General features: G+C 44.3%; 1 protein-coding gene and 1 long non-coding RNA gene across 6 annotated transcripts in view; both read left to right on the top strand.

The window, feature by feature from the left end:
- Positions 1-18,224, top strand: part of LOC118357390 (putative uncharacterized protein MYH16) — a 53,375-nt gene that overhangs the window by 11,385 nt on the left and 23,766 nt on the right. For 3 of the 4 annotated variants that reach the window (XM_035734439.2, XM_035734441.2, XM_052478140.1), the window contains 5 exons: positions 2,069-2,296; positions 3,842-3,946; positions 4,719-4,805; positions 5,017-5,162; positions 10,992-11,082. In XM_035734439.2, coding sequence (XP_035590332.1) covers positions 2,069-2,296; positions 3,842-3,946; positions 4,719-4,805; positions 5,017-5,162; positions 10,992-11,082 — 657 coding nt within the window. Of the gene's footprint in view, positions 1-295; positions 1,108-2,068; positions 2,297-3,841; positions 3,947-4,718; positions 4,806-5,016; positions 5,163-10,991; positions 11,083-18,224 lie in introns of those variants that run through there. The other variant, XM_035734440.2, reaches the window with a different exon arrangement.
- LOC127911441 (uncharacterized) lies at positions 5,169-9,342 on the top strand. Of its 2 annotated transcripts, XR_008078552.1 has the most exons (4): positions 5,169-7,219; positions 7,255-7,359; positions 7,540-7,679; positions 7,855-9,342. It is a non-coding gene; the product is annotated as an uncharacterized LOC127911441 (long non-coding RNA). The 2 variants fall into 2 exon arrangements; XR_008078551.1 differs by having other exon boundaries at positions 7,540-9,342.

Here is an 18,224-nt window from a genome sequence, read left to right on the forward strand (position 1 = left end):
AAGGTCTTTATGCTGTTAATTTTAACCGAGAGAGAGAAGAGAGAGAAAAAAGTCGTACTTGCGACACTGCCCTTGTTTTCGTCTCTTTGTGTTGTTTAGTTGACTGCTTTGATAGTGTAAGGGTTGTATTACCAACAGACTGAAGAGGATAACTTAGAGCCATTCACATGACTTGCCATCCTACACCTTCCTACAGTCCCTCCAGGAATCCTTTGGATCCTCTGCCACTCGGGAGAGAGAGACACCTGTTTCAGGGGGGGTGAGGTGAAGGGAGCGAAGGAGAAGAGGGGGAGGAAAGGAGGAGAGGCTGTTGTTGCGGTGTGAGAGCAGTACAGTAGTGGAGGACTGGACACAGAGAAGTGGGCTTCTGTTTTCTACTCTAGGGGACTGTAAGCGAAGAAAGAATTGAGGAGAGCAGAGGAGGAATGTGTGGATTACAGTAGCAAGTACCAACAGACTGAAATTAAAGAGGAGAAAAGTATTTGATTGAGCAGGAAAAAAAGAGAAAGTAACCGAACAAATAGTAGAGGGAGAAAGCGAGAGAAAGAAAGAGAGATTGATAGAGAGAGACAGAGAAAGAGAGAAAAAAAAAGAGATTAAGGGCATACCGCTGCAGGTGTGCGGCGCTAAACAGTGTGCCATAGGGAGAGAGAAAGGAGACTGACTGTTCGCAGCGTGCTGAGTGGAGTTACCGTGGTGACCAAACCGTGAATTAGTACCTTCTCTTCTACAGTGAACCCTCCTGAACCTCCGCTAACCAATCACAGGGAGAGAAAAGCAGAGGGTAGAGGTGTTTACATGGAACTTTATTTACAACCTATAAGTCTACCTGGCCTATTAAGGAGGTGCAGTTGATACAGGTGCAGTACAGGGACTGTGTAAGGGTGTTAGGTTACTGTTGAGTTGCGGTAGGTAGAGAGTGTTGACAGGTCAATTGACAGGTTGATTGACAGGCGTCGGGTTAAGGTGATGTCTGTGGAGCGGGGCCAGGGACGTGGCCACTCCCCCTCTGACTCGGAAGAAACCAACGGGCTGCAGGTGGATCCTGAACCAGAGGAACTGGACTGGGATAGCTTTAGTACTGCATTGGAACAGAGACTGACTATTGTGGGTATACTGGTGTGTTGGGTTGGAGGGAGTGAGTGAGTGAGTGAGTGAGTGAGTGAGTGAGTGAGTGAGTGAGTGAGTGAGTGAGTGAGTGAGTGAGTGAGTGAGTGAGTGAGTGAGTGAGTGAATTGATGTGTTTACATGTGTGTCTGTACATGTGTGTCTGTACTGTTAACTTTTTTTTACAGTATCTTTACATTATCTGGTAATTTTGAGACAGTGATTTATCTTAACACACCAGCCAACCTTTTGGATCATCTGTATTGAGGGTTGGGAAAAGAGAGTGCCAATTATGTTTTGGAAAATACATTTTTTTGACATAACTCACTAGCTGGGTAGATAAAGTAGAGATTATGAAGAAAGAGCACAGCACAAACACATTTATATAAACATATTCAGATGGAACATGTGGTCAATGATACATTTGCAAATGGACACATATTTGGGTATGCAGTTCAGCCTCATTCCAAATGCCTTGACCATGATGACTGGTACATTAGAAAATAGCTGACACACTCAACCAGGCGCCAAATAAGACAGACTTTTAAATCTGTCCTGTTCGGGACAGCTGTTTGTGTTATTGTAAAACTGGCTTATCAAGTCAGTGTTTTTCTTTCTCTCGACGCGTCACTGAGAGGATGGTTTCCCACTATATATTGGAGAGAGGTTTGGGAAAGGGAGGATAAATGTCTCGCTACTTGGGAGTACTCTTGATGCAAGGCATTCTGCTGGTTTTACATCTGTGTGTCTGGGAAATGATCGTCTCTTTATGTAAGCTAAATAATTTACCCTACTGTCCTCTCTCTTCTTTGCCTTCACATTCCACCACTTTTACGTTGTCTCACCGTTTCACCCCTCAACCCTGAGGCCTCTCTCCTCCTGTTCATGCTCAATCTCCTCCTCCCATACTCACCTCCTGACCCTCTGTGCTTCATCCCTGTCTTCTTCTCCAACTCTTCAGGAGCAGGAGTGTGCCCAGGCGTCAGATCACCGTTGTGCCCAGCTGGAGAAGGCCCAGCGTGGGCTGGAGCTGCAGCTGTCTGGACTATCTGAGCGCCTGGAGGAGGAGGAGGCGTGCTCGACCCAGCTGGCCCACCACAGAGAGAGGCTGGAGGCAGAGAACAGCAGCCTCAGACGAGACCTGGAGGAACTGGAGAGTGCTCTGACTGCCACCGAGAGAGACAAACAGGTAGGCAACAACCGACTTCTTATGCATTCTCTATGGCTTAGCACCGAATGCACTAAACCGGAGCAGAGAGAGATATTATTTAAACAAGAGAACGTCCTTGATTTGGGACTCTTGAACAGGTCTGCAATATACTGACACGCTTCTAGTTCTACTTTACCTCTCTGCTTCATCTGTTTTCCTCTGGCTTTCAGTATTGAATTTTATGCTTTTACTGCGCTCCTTTTTATCACTTGAATAGTCCCTGGAGAGTGGTTATATTGTACATATCTAAATGTTAAACTAGTGTGACTACTACATGTACAGACAGAGGTAAATAGAGGGGGTGTTAACATATACTGTTACAACCCCCTCAGAGCTTTAGCTATTTCATTGAGGTTTATGGAAGGATTTAGATGGTATCTTTACTCAGGAATGCTTCATAGAATGCACTGTACTCACAGCATCGGTTGTCTATGATTGGAGAGAGATGAATTCCTTTGACTTTGTCAAATTAGTCCGTTTTACCTAGGCAATCAATATGGTACTCCGAGTGTATTTGGCATGAGAGGGGTTTTTGAGAAACAAATAATAATGGTGTCAAATCCTTGAACTATGTCAATCTTTTGTTGGCTCATGTGGGTTTCCTGACATGTACAGTAGAAAACAAGGTTGTTTCAATATGGATGCAGTACACTGGGATCTACAAGACTAGACCTGCATGGTGGAGCTATTAGCACTGTGCTTTCACACCTAGTAAGTGGTGGGTCTTGATGTCATAACAGTTGTAGTACTATAGATATGGGTGTTTTTTTATCAACGTAAAATGAAATAAGCTACAAGGAATGCAGGCTATTGGGATTGAGTTGCACAACATTTTTATTGTACACTTAACATTTCAATGGTATTTGTCATAAAATATGTGCAACACTTGCAACTTCATATAAAAGGTATACATAATTAAGCAATAAGTCCCGAGGGGGTGTGCTATATTGTCTGATATACCACGGCTTTTAGCCAATCAGCATCCAAACTACCCTGTTTATAATGAGGTATAAACACTTTCCTCTAAACTAAATCACTTCCCTCTCCTCCATTCCTTCTGATTTATTTATCTGTATTTCAAAGTCCTGACAGTCCCAAACTGTTCCCCTGGTTCATTAGAACCTGATGGCCAAAGTGGGACCAGAATGCTACATGCATGTTCCACTTTGATGTTCATGAAGAACAGATTGAGAGTAATGGAATCTGTTTGGTCATCGAAGGGATAATTGTTTTATGGTTTGGCTGCAAAGCCATTGACTAATGCAACTGTTTTCCCAAACCCTCATCACGGTTATTGTATCAGTAGAAAACACATTGTCTAAGGGTCAAATTACTTCCAGATTAAAACATGCACTGTGGTGTTCTTTGTACAGACAGATTTATACTCGTTTGATATTTTCGAAGGTTTATTATTTTTCTCTATTTAGCAACATGTCTGGGGAAGATAAGTAACAAATACAATGGGATATGTTTTATGATATCAGATGATTTGAATTTCCTCTTTCTCTCCCCCTCATCCTCCAGTTTTCAGACGGCTCAGTCAGGAAGCTTTCAGAGGAGCTGTCCCAGAAAGAGGAAGCTGTCCAAAAGCTTCAGAAGGAGAAAGAACACCTGGTGGAGCTCAGCCAGGTGAGAACTTCCTGACCTCTCCTCACCCAGTACTAACACCTGGTGGAGCTCAGCCAATGGTGAGAACACACTGTCCCCAGGGGTCATAAAGTGAGGTCAGGGTGAAATGTGAAAGGTCGACCCTGGGTCTAACAGGAAGGGAGATTATGAAAGGGTTTGCAGAAATGCATATCACTCTCACTATAAAGAGCATGTATGCATGTGCATGTGTGTCTTTTGTGGATTTTCTCTCTCTCGCCCTCTCTTTCTCCTTCCATCCATCATGCCCTATACTTGCAGCTATAGGAACCCCAGTACAGCAATGCATACCAGATGCTGTAACCAACAGTAGCAGCTTGATATCCTATATAATCTGTTAAAGTCATTTAGAATCTGAGCCATTATCCTATAGTACACGGACTGCTTATTATACATGTCCAGCGTGATGGAAGATGTCTGGAAGTTACAGTTTAGCAATTCAAGTAGTGTGAGAAGTGGGAATGGAAATGGCTCAAAGCTCCTAAAATGTTATGAGGGATACAGTCACAGGGTCAGATGTTATGGTAGGGTTACATACATCATGTCACCCCAATGAGTTTGTGTCCGTCTTCTGTTATCGATGTTGGAGAGAGAGGACTCACTCTTGGCATTCCCTTGAACAACCCAAATGAACTCATCATGGCTCCTCAGATCCAGTATGGCTGACAGATGCACGCAATCCCAATAGGGGATTAAAGATTTAAGCTACATCTGTGGGCCAGACTCAGCCATTTTGTTTCATCCCTGTATGCAGCAAGCCATTGAGGATCTGCAGAGCGAGGAGGAGAAGGTGAACCTCCTGACCAAAGAGAGGGCAAAGTTACAGGTGCAGGCGGAAGATGTAAGTGTATTTGGGGGAGATATGCCAAATTTGACTTCAGTAGTGTCTAGCTTTATGGTATTGTTACAGTATCATTGTAACATATGATCAAAGAACGTTATGCCTCTGTGATGTTTTTCGGATGCTGATGAACGGTTATGCTGTCCCCTCCATTGAAGCCCAGAACCTTTAAAACTTATATTGTTATTCTCTCGCTCTCACTCTCACTCAGTTGGAGTACCTGTTAGAGCAGGAGCGGCATCAGCGTGGAGAGCTGGAGAAAGGCAGGAGGAAGCTGGAGGGAGACAGCAGGTCCACTCTGGAGAGCCTCACTGAGATGGAGAGGATGAGGAGCAGCCTGGAGGAACTCATGAAGAAGTAGATTATATACACACTTCATACACCAGTTATAAGCGTAATAAGCCAGTTATAGGCACTCAGTTAAATTGGTTATAGATGCTTAATAACAGTTTACAAGTCAAGAAGTGGGTTATAGACCAGGGACATCACTAGAGATTCATAGATAGGGGGGCTAAGCCCATTTTAGGGGGGTCTGGGCATACTCCCCCAGGAGTTAAAGCCCCCAAAACGTCTTTTCTCAATGTGTATTTAGAGTATCTATTAAAATAAGGTTATTTTTGGTCAAGGTTGGCTAAAAGTATACCTGTCTGATAGTTTGTTTGACACTGATCTAATATCCAAATTAAGAAATTAACGTCCACTCTGTCCCCATCCATCCAACACCAACAAAAGGCACAAAAATGTCTGTACTATGTAGCCAAAATACTTTTGGGATTTTATTTTGTGTGAGAGTGAGTGAGTGAGTGAGTGAGTGAGTGAGTGAGTGAGTGAGTGAGTGAGTGAGTAGACATGCAGGTCATATTATACCAATATATATATTTTTTTTAAATTTAAGTTTCACCCTTTTGTTAATTGTTGCTCAAAATTAACCCAATAATTCAGACACATGGAAGATCCCAAACAAATATTACAACCTTTGTTACAAAACTGCTCCTCCAGCTTCTCTCTTTTGATGCTTATTTTGTGGTTGGATGCATCAAAGTGTACCTCCTATTTTTAAAGGTTGCAAATTGGTCAATGACACTATTGTGGCTTTAGTGACCCAAGCACTTCACCCTCAATGGACATGGCTGCAAGACCTGCAAGCCTTTTCTGACCCATTGTCTTACGCAACCAGGAGTACAGCCGGCACAGTGCACTAAATGACCTTTCACAGGAGCAGCTGCTCACAGGAACTGTGAGGGAAACCTGAATGATTTCCTTCAGAGAAGGAAACACATCATCATCCAGGAGGTTATGCACAGCAAGTACATCTTTGGGAGGATGTCCAGCCTCTCTAATCCAGGCAACAAAGTTTCTGGCTACCAACATCTCTTGTGTTTTAACATCAATTACCGTAGTGCTTGGCAAACTCAGTTCAGCATGATGTATCTAGGAAGCTTTTTGAGTTGGGGCTGCATGCCTGTATGCCTTTGAGCAGACCTGCATCTACAGTCGAGAATCGCTGGTCAAGCTCACAAACCATCCCGTCCAAGCAGGGGAGCAACAACTCTGTTTTCATTGTTTGGGAACATGACAATTCTGTGCCTAAACCCAAGGAGGTCTCCACCACAAAATCTCCCATTTTCCTTTGTTTGCACTTTCTTGATGGATCTGCCTCTGGAATATTGTGAATTTCCCAGAGTGCTTTGGTTCTGTCATAAAATTCTGTGGCAAATGCGTCTGTGCGTTTGACTATCAGTGTGTCACATACAGCTTGTTTGCCGAAACGAGCTTCTGCCAGGTCTACAGTCTCTTTCTGGAGGAACTTGTCGTCCCTCAGTTACTGAAACATCAGTGGAGAAGTGATGAAGCTTTGCTCTCAGACCGACAGCCATGGATCCAATAGTAGATAGACAATCATAAATAGCAGTTAGTGTCCACGACTGCATTAATGAACCGCAGCTGGCATGCCCAGTGAGTGTTTGAGAGCTGTTCAAGTTCAGCTGATGCTATTCCAAGTTTGGACTGAGCTTCTTTGAACTCGTGGTGGTTAACTAGGGATGTATTGAAAAACGAATACACATTCTCCAAGAAACGGAAAAACTCAGCAGCCTCCGGAATAGCCCTGCAAGTATGACACAACACCAAATTATGCTCATGAGCATAGCAATGTACATATACTGCCTCCGGATGCAGCACTCTGAAATGTGCTTGCACACCTCCTTTGGACCCACTCATGACAGCTGCACCATCATAGGTCTGTGCACTTTAGGCCTGCTAACCCCATTATAGGTCTGTGCACTTTAGGCCTGCTAACCCCATTATAGGTCTGTGCACTTTAGGCCTGCTAACCCCATTATAGGTCTGTGCACTTTAGGCCTGCTAACCCCATTATAGGTCTGTGCACTTTAGGCCTGCTAACCCCATTATAGGTCTGTGCACTTTAGGCCTGCTACCCCCATCATAGGTCTGTGCACTTTAGGCCTGCTAACCCCATTATAGGTCTGTGCACTTTAGGCCTGCTAACCCCATTATAGGTCTGTGCACTTTAGGCCTGCTAACCCCATTATAGGTCTGTGCACTTTAGGCCTGCTACCCCCATCATGGGTCAACGCACTTTAGGCCTGCTACCCCCATCATGGGTCAATAGGTCGCACTTTAGGCCTGCTAACCCCATTATAGGTCTGTGCACTTTAGGCCTGCTACCCCCATCATAGGTCTGTGCACTTTAGGCTTGCTAACCCCATTATAGGTCTGTGCACTTTAGGCCTGCTAACCCCATTATAGGTCTGTGCACTTTAGGCCTGCTACCCCCATCATAGGTCTGTGCACTTTAGGCCTGCTACCCCCATCATAGGTCTGTGCACTTTAGGCCTGCTACCCCCATCATGGGTCAACGCACTTTAGGCCTGCTACCCCCATCATAGGTCAACGCACTTTAGGCCTGCTACCCCCATCAAAGGTCAACGCACTTTAGGCCTGCTACCCCCATCATAGATCAACGCACTTTAGGCCTGCTACCCCCATCATAGGTCAACGCACTTTAGGCCTGCTACCCCCATCATAGGTCTGTGCACTTTAGGCCTGCTACCCCCATCATGGGTCAACGCACTTTAGGCCTGCTACCCCCATCAAAGGTCAACACACTTTAGGCCTGCTACCCCCATCATAGGTCTGTGCACTTTAGGCCTGCTACCCCTGTCATTTGGAGCTGCTGTTGCAACTCATTTGCTTTTGATTGGGCATCAAATGACTTGATTTCTGCTAGTGCTAGTAAAGGCTCCTTAACTGTCCCCTCTGTCACATACCTAACACACAGAGCCATCTGTTCAGACTGCCCATCCCTGAACACAGCATTCGATCAGGTCATTCTGAGTTTCTGGAGAGAGATACGTCACATTTGATGGAGTGTTGTACCTTTGCAGGAAAGGGTCAAACTTCTTCAAAAGCTCCATACATTCAAGAAAGTTCCCTCTATTTGTTCTTTCACTAGATTCATCATTGGCACAGAAAGAGAGTCCCTGTCTTCCTAACATTGAGGTGACTGTAACAGATACTCCCTTCTCTCTGCAATCACTAACATGGGCAGATGTTAAAATCTGAGCAATGTTCCCATGATTGCTAGTTGCCTGGTAGCTTTGCTCTGCCACAACACTGTTTCTGTGTGTTTGTGCCAGCTCATGTTTACCAAAGATGGACAAAGATTTTTTTCCCATTTTTTCAGCCATTACTGACAAAATAATCAAATGTAAATGGTTTTGCCAAAAACTCTACATGGAAAGCAGAACGCTTTACTCTACACAATTGTATTTCTCAAACCAGCAGTGCTGAAATGCCCTTTTCTGTGTACCAAAACTTCCGTGTGGGTAGTTATTCAGCTTCACTTGTCTGGGCCCAGTGTCTTTGTCACCAAAATTGCTCTAATTTCTGGAAGGAGTTGCTGCAGCAGCTTGACTACTTCATTTCTCTGGATCTGTTTCTTGTCCCTCTCTCTCTGGGCATGCTTGCCCTCTCTCTCACTTATACAGCTCGCATGTTGATCTCTGCCTTGCACAGAAGCCTCTCTTTAAGATGTCATGAAAATAATGGATTTATGCCTAACAAAAGTAAGGCATATGCTTTCATATGCTGTATAAATTTAACTGAAAGCTTAAACATCTACTGGCTTTTTTGAGTCACTAACCTTCGACATGCTCCCTCAGCCTCCAGCTTCTTTCCCTCATTCTTGTCTGCTGTGTTTTGACGTGTATTGTTATTAAACTCATATTCACAATAACTCGAGGCTTAATAGGTGATTAATCAGTTTAACTTTCCTTTGTTTGAACTGGTCAAACCTTCATCTGGCCTTCGGCAGAGCTGCTGGCATTGCCTCTCTTGAAAAATGTCCATATATCCAGCTGACATTAGTCGTTAGCTCGCCGACACAGTTGAGAAATGGAGGATAATATAATAACTTTGCGATCAACACTGTCGCCTTTTCTACACATGACCTACTGATAATTGTTGTGCAATGGCCTACTGAATGAAAGAAATTGAGTATAAAAAGACATGTTCATGATGTGGTCCTTCTGTAGCTCAGTTGGTAGAGCATGGCGCTTGTAACGCCAGGGTAGTGGGTTCGATTCCCAGGACCACCCATACGTAGAATGTATGCACACATGACTGTAAGTCGCTTTGGATAAAAGCGTCCGCTAAATGGCATATATTATATTATTATTATTATTATGTTACGTCCTCGGTCTCATTTATAGCCTGGCACAGATAGCAAAACTACATTAAATACAACGTTAATTAGATATCATCGCCACATAACGGTGTCTTTTAAATTCAACATAAGTTAACGTTACCGTTAGGTGGCTCGCAACATCTTACATTGTAGGCAGCCTCGCGTAAAAACGTGTTGGTTAACAAAGCTTTGATTATGACCAAAGTTTAGAGTAATGAACTCTCTCGCCCTCTGTTCCAACTTACCATAAATTCACATCGTAGCCTATCGACATGAATCCGTCCTGTCAGAGCCTTTTCCTGTCTGTTTACTGTTAGCAAGCAGTCTCAAGCCACAGAAGTAGATAACGTTAACCAAAATGTTAGCTACGAGTAGGCCTAACTGTCACTAGCGTGTGCAGCATTCTCTGCATCAACAGACAAAAAAAAGGATTCACAAAGAAAATATATTGACTGATATATTGATTTATTTAGGGGGGGCTAATTAAAATTTTAGTGGGGCTAGACGTCCCTGTTATAGACAATGGCAAATCATTGAAAAAAAAGAACAGTTGAAGAGTTCAATTACAACTTATAGACAATGAGTTACAGAGATATGAGATATTTATAGAGAGAAATAGAATGCAGTGGCTTAGTTTTTTCATAGACCCAATAGAGTTGGGACTGGTCTATTGAAAAGTCTGTTATAGTCTGTTGAAATACCCATCTTATCCTCAACCAAAACAAGGGACATTGGCAGACTGACAGTCCAGGTGTTGTCAACTGACGTCTTTGCTAAGGAATTGCATCTGCATACTATATCAGCCATATGATATCTGTTCAACATCCAAGAAATGAAAAAAAAAAAAAACAGTCCAGAAACAGTATTTGGTTTGCTGCTTGCAGACATTTGGATTGCATGTCTCTGGCTTGCAGCAAAACAGATGCTTGGTGGAGGTTATAACATGATATCAGTAGTGCAGAGGACCGTTATCTAGATTTTAAGGGCTCAGGGCCTCGGGCCAGGGTTTCAGTAATGTCCTAACTTGTTGGTATGTGCCTCTCAGTAATATGAGGCTGAATGGAGGAAGGTGTTCTCTGACCTTTACCTGGAGAGTAGAACCAGCTGTGACATACAGGACACAAACGCAATAACATTTTCATTACCAAAACAGAACTGGGCCTTGACGTCAGATGTCATTCATTCATCTCCCCCCTTTCCTTCCCTCCTTCTCTTTCACTCACACACCTCTGTTTCTCACAACAACAAAAAAACATTTTCATTTTCAAAGGAAGAGGGGTCCTTGAAGTCATTCATCCTCGTTGCACAATATTATTCTCACTTGTGAATGCCAATCAAATGAGCGAGTCACCTTGTTGCACCACCAGGATCAAACGAGGTCTGCCACTCATTCTCTCTGCTGAGCATGTCCCCTCACAGGGCAGTTTACTGTGGAAAAGGTATGATGATATTGATATATTCTCTCTCTCTTTCTCAAGGAGAGATGTGGAGATAACCAGCACCAGTACCAAGCTGGAGGCAGAAGAGGCCCTAAACATCAGCCTGCATAGGAGAAACAAGGAGCTGCAGGTTGGACCCAGACTGGAGATGAAGGGGTGTTCGAGTGGAGATATTGAGGGGTGGCAGGGGAGGGGAGAGGGGTAATGTTGTGGGTTTGAAGGACTTTAAAGGGAGTTGGGGTCAGGGGTAGGAGGCATTGAGACATATTGTGAGGTGGCGAGGGGGAGGGTGATGGGTTGAGTTGGAAGAGGGGGTGTAGGGTCAGGGGTCGGGAGGCATTAAGACGTGTCGGAGAGAGTGGGAGGACTGGGGGGATTAGGGGGGTTGAGGTGGATTTGAGGGGTAAGATTGAAGGGGGTTGCTCCCGGTCGGGATGTCAAGGAGAGATCTGCATTCCTACTTTTCAGCACCACAGCTGTGTTCTGTCCTCTGATTGGTGGGCTGGTTTCACAGCCCCCTGCCTGTCAGGAGAATGAGGAGCTGGTAAAAACACACATCCTCCATCTGAGCTGACAAACATCTATAGCCTGGCCTCTCTTATAGAGAGTTAACTCCTTCATCTGAACTGATAAACATCTATAGCCTGGCCTCTCTTATAGAGAGTTAACTCCTTCATCTGAACTGATAAACATCTATAGCCTGGCCTCTCTTATAGAGAGTTAACTCCTTCATCTGAACTGATAAACATCTATAGCCTGGCCTCTCTTATAGAGAGTTAACCTCCATCTGAACTGATAAACATCTATTGCCTGGCCTCTCTTAGAGAGTTAACTCCTTCACTCTGTGGATATATGCTGTGTAGACATTGCCCTTTGACTTCTCCGTTCAGGTTACGGTTTGCAAAGATGCACTTCAAAATCACAAGAGCCTTCCTAGTGAAATAATGTTTTATAAATAAGTCATTATAGTGTCTGATTTGCAGATACTTTGCACTATGTAAATGGGCTTCATGTCCTCAGAAGATACACAAAAAAACTATGCGCCCTGCAGCTTGTTGTGTTTCCACATTCAGTCCAAAAGTATGTCAATGATTGGGAAAGAGGTTGCATTTTCTTTTTGATTCAACAGTGCCTACGCAACTAAAATAACATTCAGGTCATTCAGTTCTTATATCTGGCCTACATGCCTGAATGAGCACGTAATAACGCTGAAATGATTACTTTAACAGGACGTTTGGTTTTATTGTACTATTTGCAGTTGTCATTGCATTACATTTTTGCAGACACTCTTCTCCAGAGTGACTTACAGGGTCAATTAGGGTTAAATGCACATCGGCAGATTTTGTTCATGTTGTCAGCTCAGGGATTCAAACCAACAACCTTTCGGTTACTGGCTCAACACTCTTAACCGCTAGACTACCTGTCGACCCCAAAATGATGAAAAGGCCCACGGAAGACAAGGTTACGGGAACAACGTTGACAAGCAGTGGCATACTGTCGCTCCAACACGATTATCTCTCTCCGCCACTGGAACTTGAAGATGAACATGTGTTTTGTCTGGCTCTGTTCCTTCATGCAAAATAATGAGATTGAGAGAGACACTGAAGGAGTTGCAGATAAACAGAGGGACAGAAAGAGAGTCAAGAAGAGAAACAGAGAGAGACACACAGAGATGCAGAGAGAAAGAAAGACAGAGATGGAAAGAGAAACCAAGATAGAAACAGAGCGACAGATTGAGGAAAAAGAGAGAGTGGTAAAAGCAAAAAGGGGCAGATCAGGTAAACTCCTCCTGAGATCCATGGATAACTCCAGTTCCTTGATCCTCTATCCAGAGGTTGGGAAAGAACAGAGGAATAAAGACTGTCTTTGTCTGTCTGCTGGGTGAACGAGGGACTGAAAGACGATCGGTGTGTTGGTAAGAGTGGTCATGTTTTCACATTTACTGTAGCCCTGGCATTATCCCATCAATGAAGCCTGTGTGTGTGTGTGTGTGTGTGTGTGTGTGTGTGTGTGTGTGTGTGTGTGTGTGTGTGTGTGTGTGTGTGTGTGTGTGTGTGTGTGTGTGTGTGTGTTTGGATCGTGATCAGCATCTCCTCCCACAGATAAAGATGCAGGTGTCCAGGCCAGGCCAACGCTGAACAAAAGACCAGATTATTGCTCGCCCACTCGTGTGTGGTTTAAATATAAAGGTCACATGAATATATCAAGATTCCCAAGACAGCATTGTAGCTCACAGGAAATCAAAGAGATATCTCATTTATGATGTAGCTATATTCCCCCTCTACAGTACAGTTAAAGCACAATGTACTGCTGGGGGTAGCAGTTATTCATTTCAGCTGCTTCTTAGGAGAGTTGTAGCTCAAAGAGATAGCTCTGAACAGCCTGTGTACTGTACAGTGCAAAGTTCTGTATTTATATTGTGTACGTGGGGGAGAGTTGGCTAGTGAAGACCTATGATGATGGAGCTCCCACTACTCCTCTACAGTTCAAAGCAGCTTTGGCAGACACGATATGAATGCAGTTGTAGAATGGGGCGAGCAGATGCATGCTATTCACTTCCATCTCGGAGGTGGGAGATGTTTAATGGCTGGTTTTATGGTGTTTATAATAAAGACAATTTTAGCGGACTGAAAAGGGATCATTGTGTGAGGTCAGAGGTCAAGTCAATCATCATGAACCAGTTTGTGACCAGTATTTTTCTGTTTTGCTTTAAAGCAGATGTGGGTTTGCATGTCCAGTACGTGTGCAAAAGTAACACAGGACAGGAGCCAGGCCCTCAGCCACCTGGGTACTGTACACAGAGCACATCGTTTTTAATAATATGATTTTGACCTTCCTGTCCTCAGCTACACTCTTAGAAAAAAGGGTTCCAAAATGGTTCTTCGGCTATCCCCCATAGGGTAAGCGTTTTTGGTTCCAGGTAGAACCCTTTTGGGTTCCATATAGAACTCTTGGTGGAAAGGGTTGTACATGGAACCAAAAGGGTTCTGCCTGCAACCAAAAAGGGTTATTCAAAGGCTTCTACTATGGGGACAGCTGAAGAACCCTTTTAGGTTCCAGATAGAGACTGATGAGGTAACAGCCTTGAATTACCTGGCCATCGCTCCAGTCAATGAAATCACCAGGGCATTGCCATGGTAGCTACAGCTCCATCTGAAGGTGTTTTTACGTATGGAGAGTTCTATTGATAGGAGTGGAGTCTGTAATGAGTTTAGTTTGATGCAGGAGCAGGTCTGTGGTAGGCGTGTGCCAGGAGAGACTAATCATTCAGCCTCTGGTCTGGTTCCCCTCTCGGAGGGCTCTCAGAGGGGGGTTGACAGGATATAGCTGCCCACGCTATAGAATACCCCTCAGATACAATCACTCAACTCACATGTGATTGCAATTTATGCTCAATTTAAAATGGTGGAGAGTTGCACTGGGGAAAAAAGCCCCTAATGTGGAAAGTTTAAGTAAGTACAATTTCAGATATCAGACCGTCCAAAAGTCCACTGTAATAATGGGCTAACGGTATTGTTTCATTTTGCGGTGTGTTATGCTTATACGATGATCCTGAAATGGACTTACTGTGGTAAAACACAATAGTGTGCCAGTACAGCAGTTCCCAGGCATGTTCAGAAGGAAGAAAAACAGGTGGTCCAACAAACTGTTATTCTACAGGGCAGTATTATTGTATCAAAATATTAGCGATAACAGTTTTAGGCAAAGTTGACCGGGGGAGAAGTAACAGAATAGAGCAGTCGGGAGCTCTGCTACTCTCTCTCTGTGTGTGTGTCAGGAAGTGTGGAGTGTAGAATGCCCGAGGAGAAGCGACTCGGCTGAGTGGAGCACAGCAGCATGTGTGTGTGTCGGTATGTGTGTGTGAGAGAGAGAGAGAGAGAGAGAGAGAGAGAGAGAGTGTTGGGGAGAGTCAGTCAGTCAGTTGGGCTGCTGCTGCCTCACCATGGCTGTGCTCTCTGCTGAGGTCCTGCGCTGGCACGTGAGTTTCTACACCACTTTTCTCTCGCTCGCTCGCTCTCTTTTATCCTCCTCTCCTCTTTCTTTTTGCATGCTCTGGAACGTTTGTGTGGGTTTGTGCCATTCATAGGAAGCTTGAATGTTATTAGCTAAAGTTATACCGATGTTATCTGAATGACTAGCCTCCTGATTGTTTTGCTACCTGTAGAGTATTGTTGAAATATTTGCATGTATTATACCGGTTTACTGTCATCACTAAAACTCATTTGACTTAGAGATGATTAGGGCCAGCAGCATACCAAATCAAATTGTACTTGTCACATACACATGGTTAGCAAATGTTAATGCGAGTGAGGCGAAATGCTTGTGCTTCAAGTTCTGACCATGCAGTAATATCTAACAAGTAATCTAACAATTTCACAACAACTACCTTATACACACAAGTGTAAAGGAATGACTAAGAATATGTACATAAAAATATATGGATGAGCGATGGCTGAACAGCATAGGCAAGATGCAGTAAATGGTATAGAGTACAGTGTATACATATGAGATGAGTAATGTAGGGTATGTAAACATTATATAAAGTGGCATTGTTTAAAGTGGCTAGTGATACATTTATTACATTCAATTTTTTATTATTAAAGTGGCTAGAGATGAGTCAGTATGTTGGCAGCAGCCACTCAATGTTAGTGACTGCTGTTTAACAGCCTGATGGCCTTGAGATAGAAGCTGTTTTCAGTCTCTCGGTCCCAGCTTTGATGCACCTGTACTGACCTCGCCTTCTGGATGATAGCGAGGTGAACAGGCAGTGGCTCGAGTGGTTATTGTCCTTGATGATCTTTATGGCCTTCCTGTGACATCGGATGGTGTAGGTGTCCTGGAGGGCAGGTAGTTTGCCCGCGGTCATGCGTTGTGCCGACCTCACTACCCTCTGGAGAGCCTTACGGTTGGGGGCGGAGCAGTTGCCATACCAGGCGGTGATACAGCCGGACAGGATGCTCTCGATTGTGCATCTGTAAAAGTTTGTGAGTGTTTTTGGTGGCTGCGCCTTCTTCACTACGCTGTCTGTGTGGGTGAACCATTTAAGTTTGTCCGGGATGTGTACACCGAGGAATTTAAAACTTTCCACCTTCTCCACTACTGTCAGGTCGATGTGGATAGGGGATGCGCCCTCTGCTGTACCCTGAAGTCCACGATCATCTCCTCTGTTTTGTTGACATTGAGTGTGAGGTTATTTTCCAGACACCACACTCCGATGGCACCCTGTGGGGTCCCAGTGTTGAGGATCAGCGGGATGGAGATGTTATGTCCTATCCTCACCACCTGGGGGCGGCCCGTCAGGAAGTCCAGGACCCAGTTGCACAGGGCGGGGTCGAGACCCAGGGTCTCGAGCTTAATGACAAGTTTGGAGGGTACTATGGTGTTAAATGCTGAGCTGTAGTCGATGAACAGCATTCTTACATAGGTATTCCTCTTGTCCAGATGGGTTAGGGCAGTGTGCAGTGTGATTGCGTCGTCTGTGGACCTACTGGGGCGGTAAGCAAATTGGAGTGGGTCTAGGGTGTAAGGTAGGGTGGAGGTGATATGGTCCTTTACTAGCCTCTCAAAGCACTTCATGATGACGGAAGTGAGTGCTACTGGGCGATAGTCATTTAGCTCAGTTACCTTAGCTTTCTTGGGATCAGGAACCATGGTGGCCCTCTTGAAGCATGTGGGAACAGCAGACTGGGATGAAAATTGATTGAATGTCTGTAAACACACCAGCCAGCTGGTCTGCACATGCTCTGAGGGCGCAGCTAGAGATGCCGTCTGGGTCGGCAGCCTTGCAAGGGTTAACACGTTAAAATGTTTTACTCACGTTGGCCACAGAGGAGAGCCAGCAGGTTTTGGTAGCGGGCCGTGTCGGTGGCACTGTATTGTCCTCAAAGCGAGCAAAGAAGTTATTTAGTTTGTCTGGGAGTAAGACATCATGGCCCACGACAAGGTTGGTTTTCTTTTTGTAGTCCGTGATTGACTGTAGACCCTGCCACATACCTCTTGTCTGAGCTGTTGAATTGCAACTCTACTTTGTCTCTATACTGACGCTTAGCCTGTTTGATTGCCTTGCAGAGGGAATAGCTAAACTGTTTGTATTCGGTCATGATTTTGGTCGCCTTGCCCTGATTAAAAGCAATGGTTCGTGCTTTCAGCGAATGCTGCCATCAATCCACGGTTTCTGGTTGGGGAAGGTTAGCACCCTGCATCCCACTCCTAGCTTTCCTCTGAACCTATGTAAGGTTGGTCCTTGATGGGAGACCAGATGCTGCTGGAAGTGGTGTTCGAGTGCCAGTAGGAGGCACTCTTTCCTCTGGTCTAAAAAAAATATCTCAATGCCCCTGGGCAGTGGTTGGGGACATTGCCCTGTGTAGGACGCCATCTTTCAGATGGAATGTTAAACGGGTGTCCTGTCTCGCTGTGGTCACTAAAGATCCCATGGCACTTATTGTGAGAGTATGGTGTTAAACCCGGTGTCTTGGCTAAATTTCCAATTTGGCCCTCATGGTCACCTAATAATCCCCAGCTTCCAATTGGCTCATTCTTCCTCTCTCCTGTAGCTATTCCCCAGGTCATTGCTGTACATGAAAATAAGTTCTCAGTTAATTTACCTAGTAAAATAAGGTTTTAAAAAAAAAAGGAGTGTGATTGAGATATTGAAAGTTATGACCCTGCCTGTGTGTGTAGAGTGTGGAACTTTGTTTGGTGTTTCCCCAAGTCTCTGCGTTTTGTGGTTAGTAGTGAGAGAGTTGGCTATGTGTGTGTGTGTGTGTGTGTGTGTGTGTGTGTGTGTGTGTGTGTGTGTGTGTGTGTGTGTGTGTGTGTGTGTGTGTGTGTGTGTGTGTGTGTGTGTGTGTGATGTCCTAGGGCTATACGGTACATGTTAGACACACTTCCTGACACTGAGACAAGATGGAGCTGTAGATACCACAGAACATGACATGACTTGGAGCCTGAAGACTGCAATGTTTAGAAACTCTAGCAATACGTTTGTGTCAAAAGGGCTTAAACAACCTGTGTGTCAGTGAATTGACTTATGATATTGGGAAAACTGAAATGTACTTAGAGATCCATTAGTGTGATAAGAAGCTGCATGACATTGCATCTATACTGAAGCAATACTAGCCTACAATTGTATGTCATAGATGTCATATATTAATGATAAAAGTGCAATAAATCATTCAGCTATAGTAACAATTATAATATAATCAAATATTGCAACATGAACCCGATAATTCCATGAAGTGAAATCCTTCATTACTGTCGTCCCACCCGTTG

Source organism: Oncorhynchus keta, chromosome 24 (assembly GCF_023373465.1).
Source record: "Oncorhynchus keta strain PuntledgeMale-10-30-2019 chromosome 24, Oket_V2, whole genome shotgun sequence".
Taxonomy (NCBI): domain Eukaryota; kingdom Metazoa; phylum Chordata; class Actinopteri; order Salmoniformes; family Salmonidae; genus Oncorhynchus; species Oncorhynchus keta.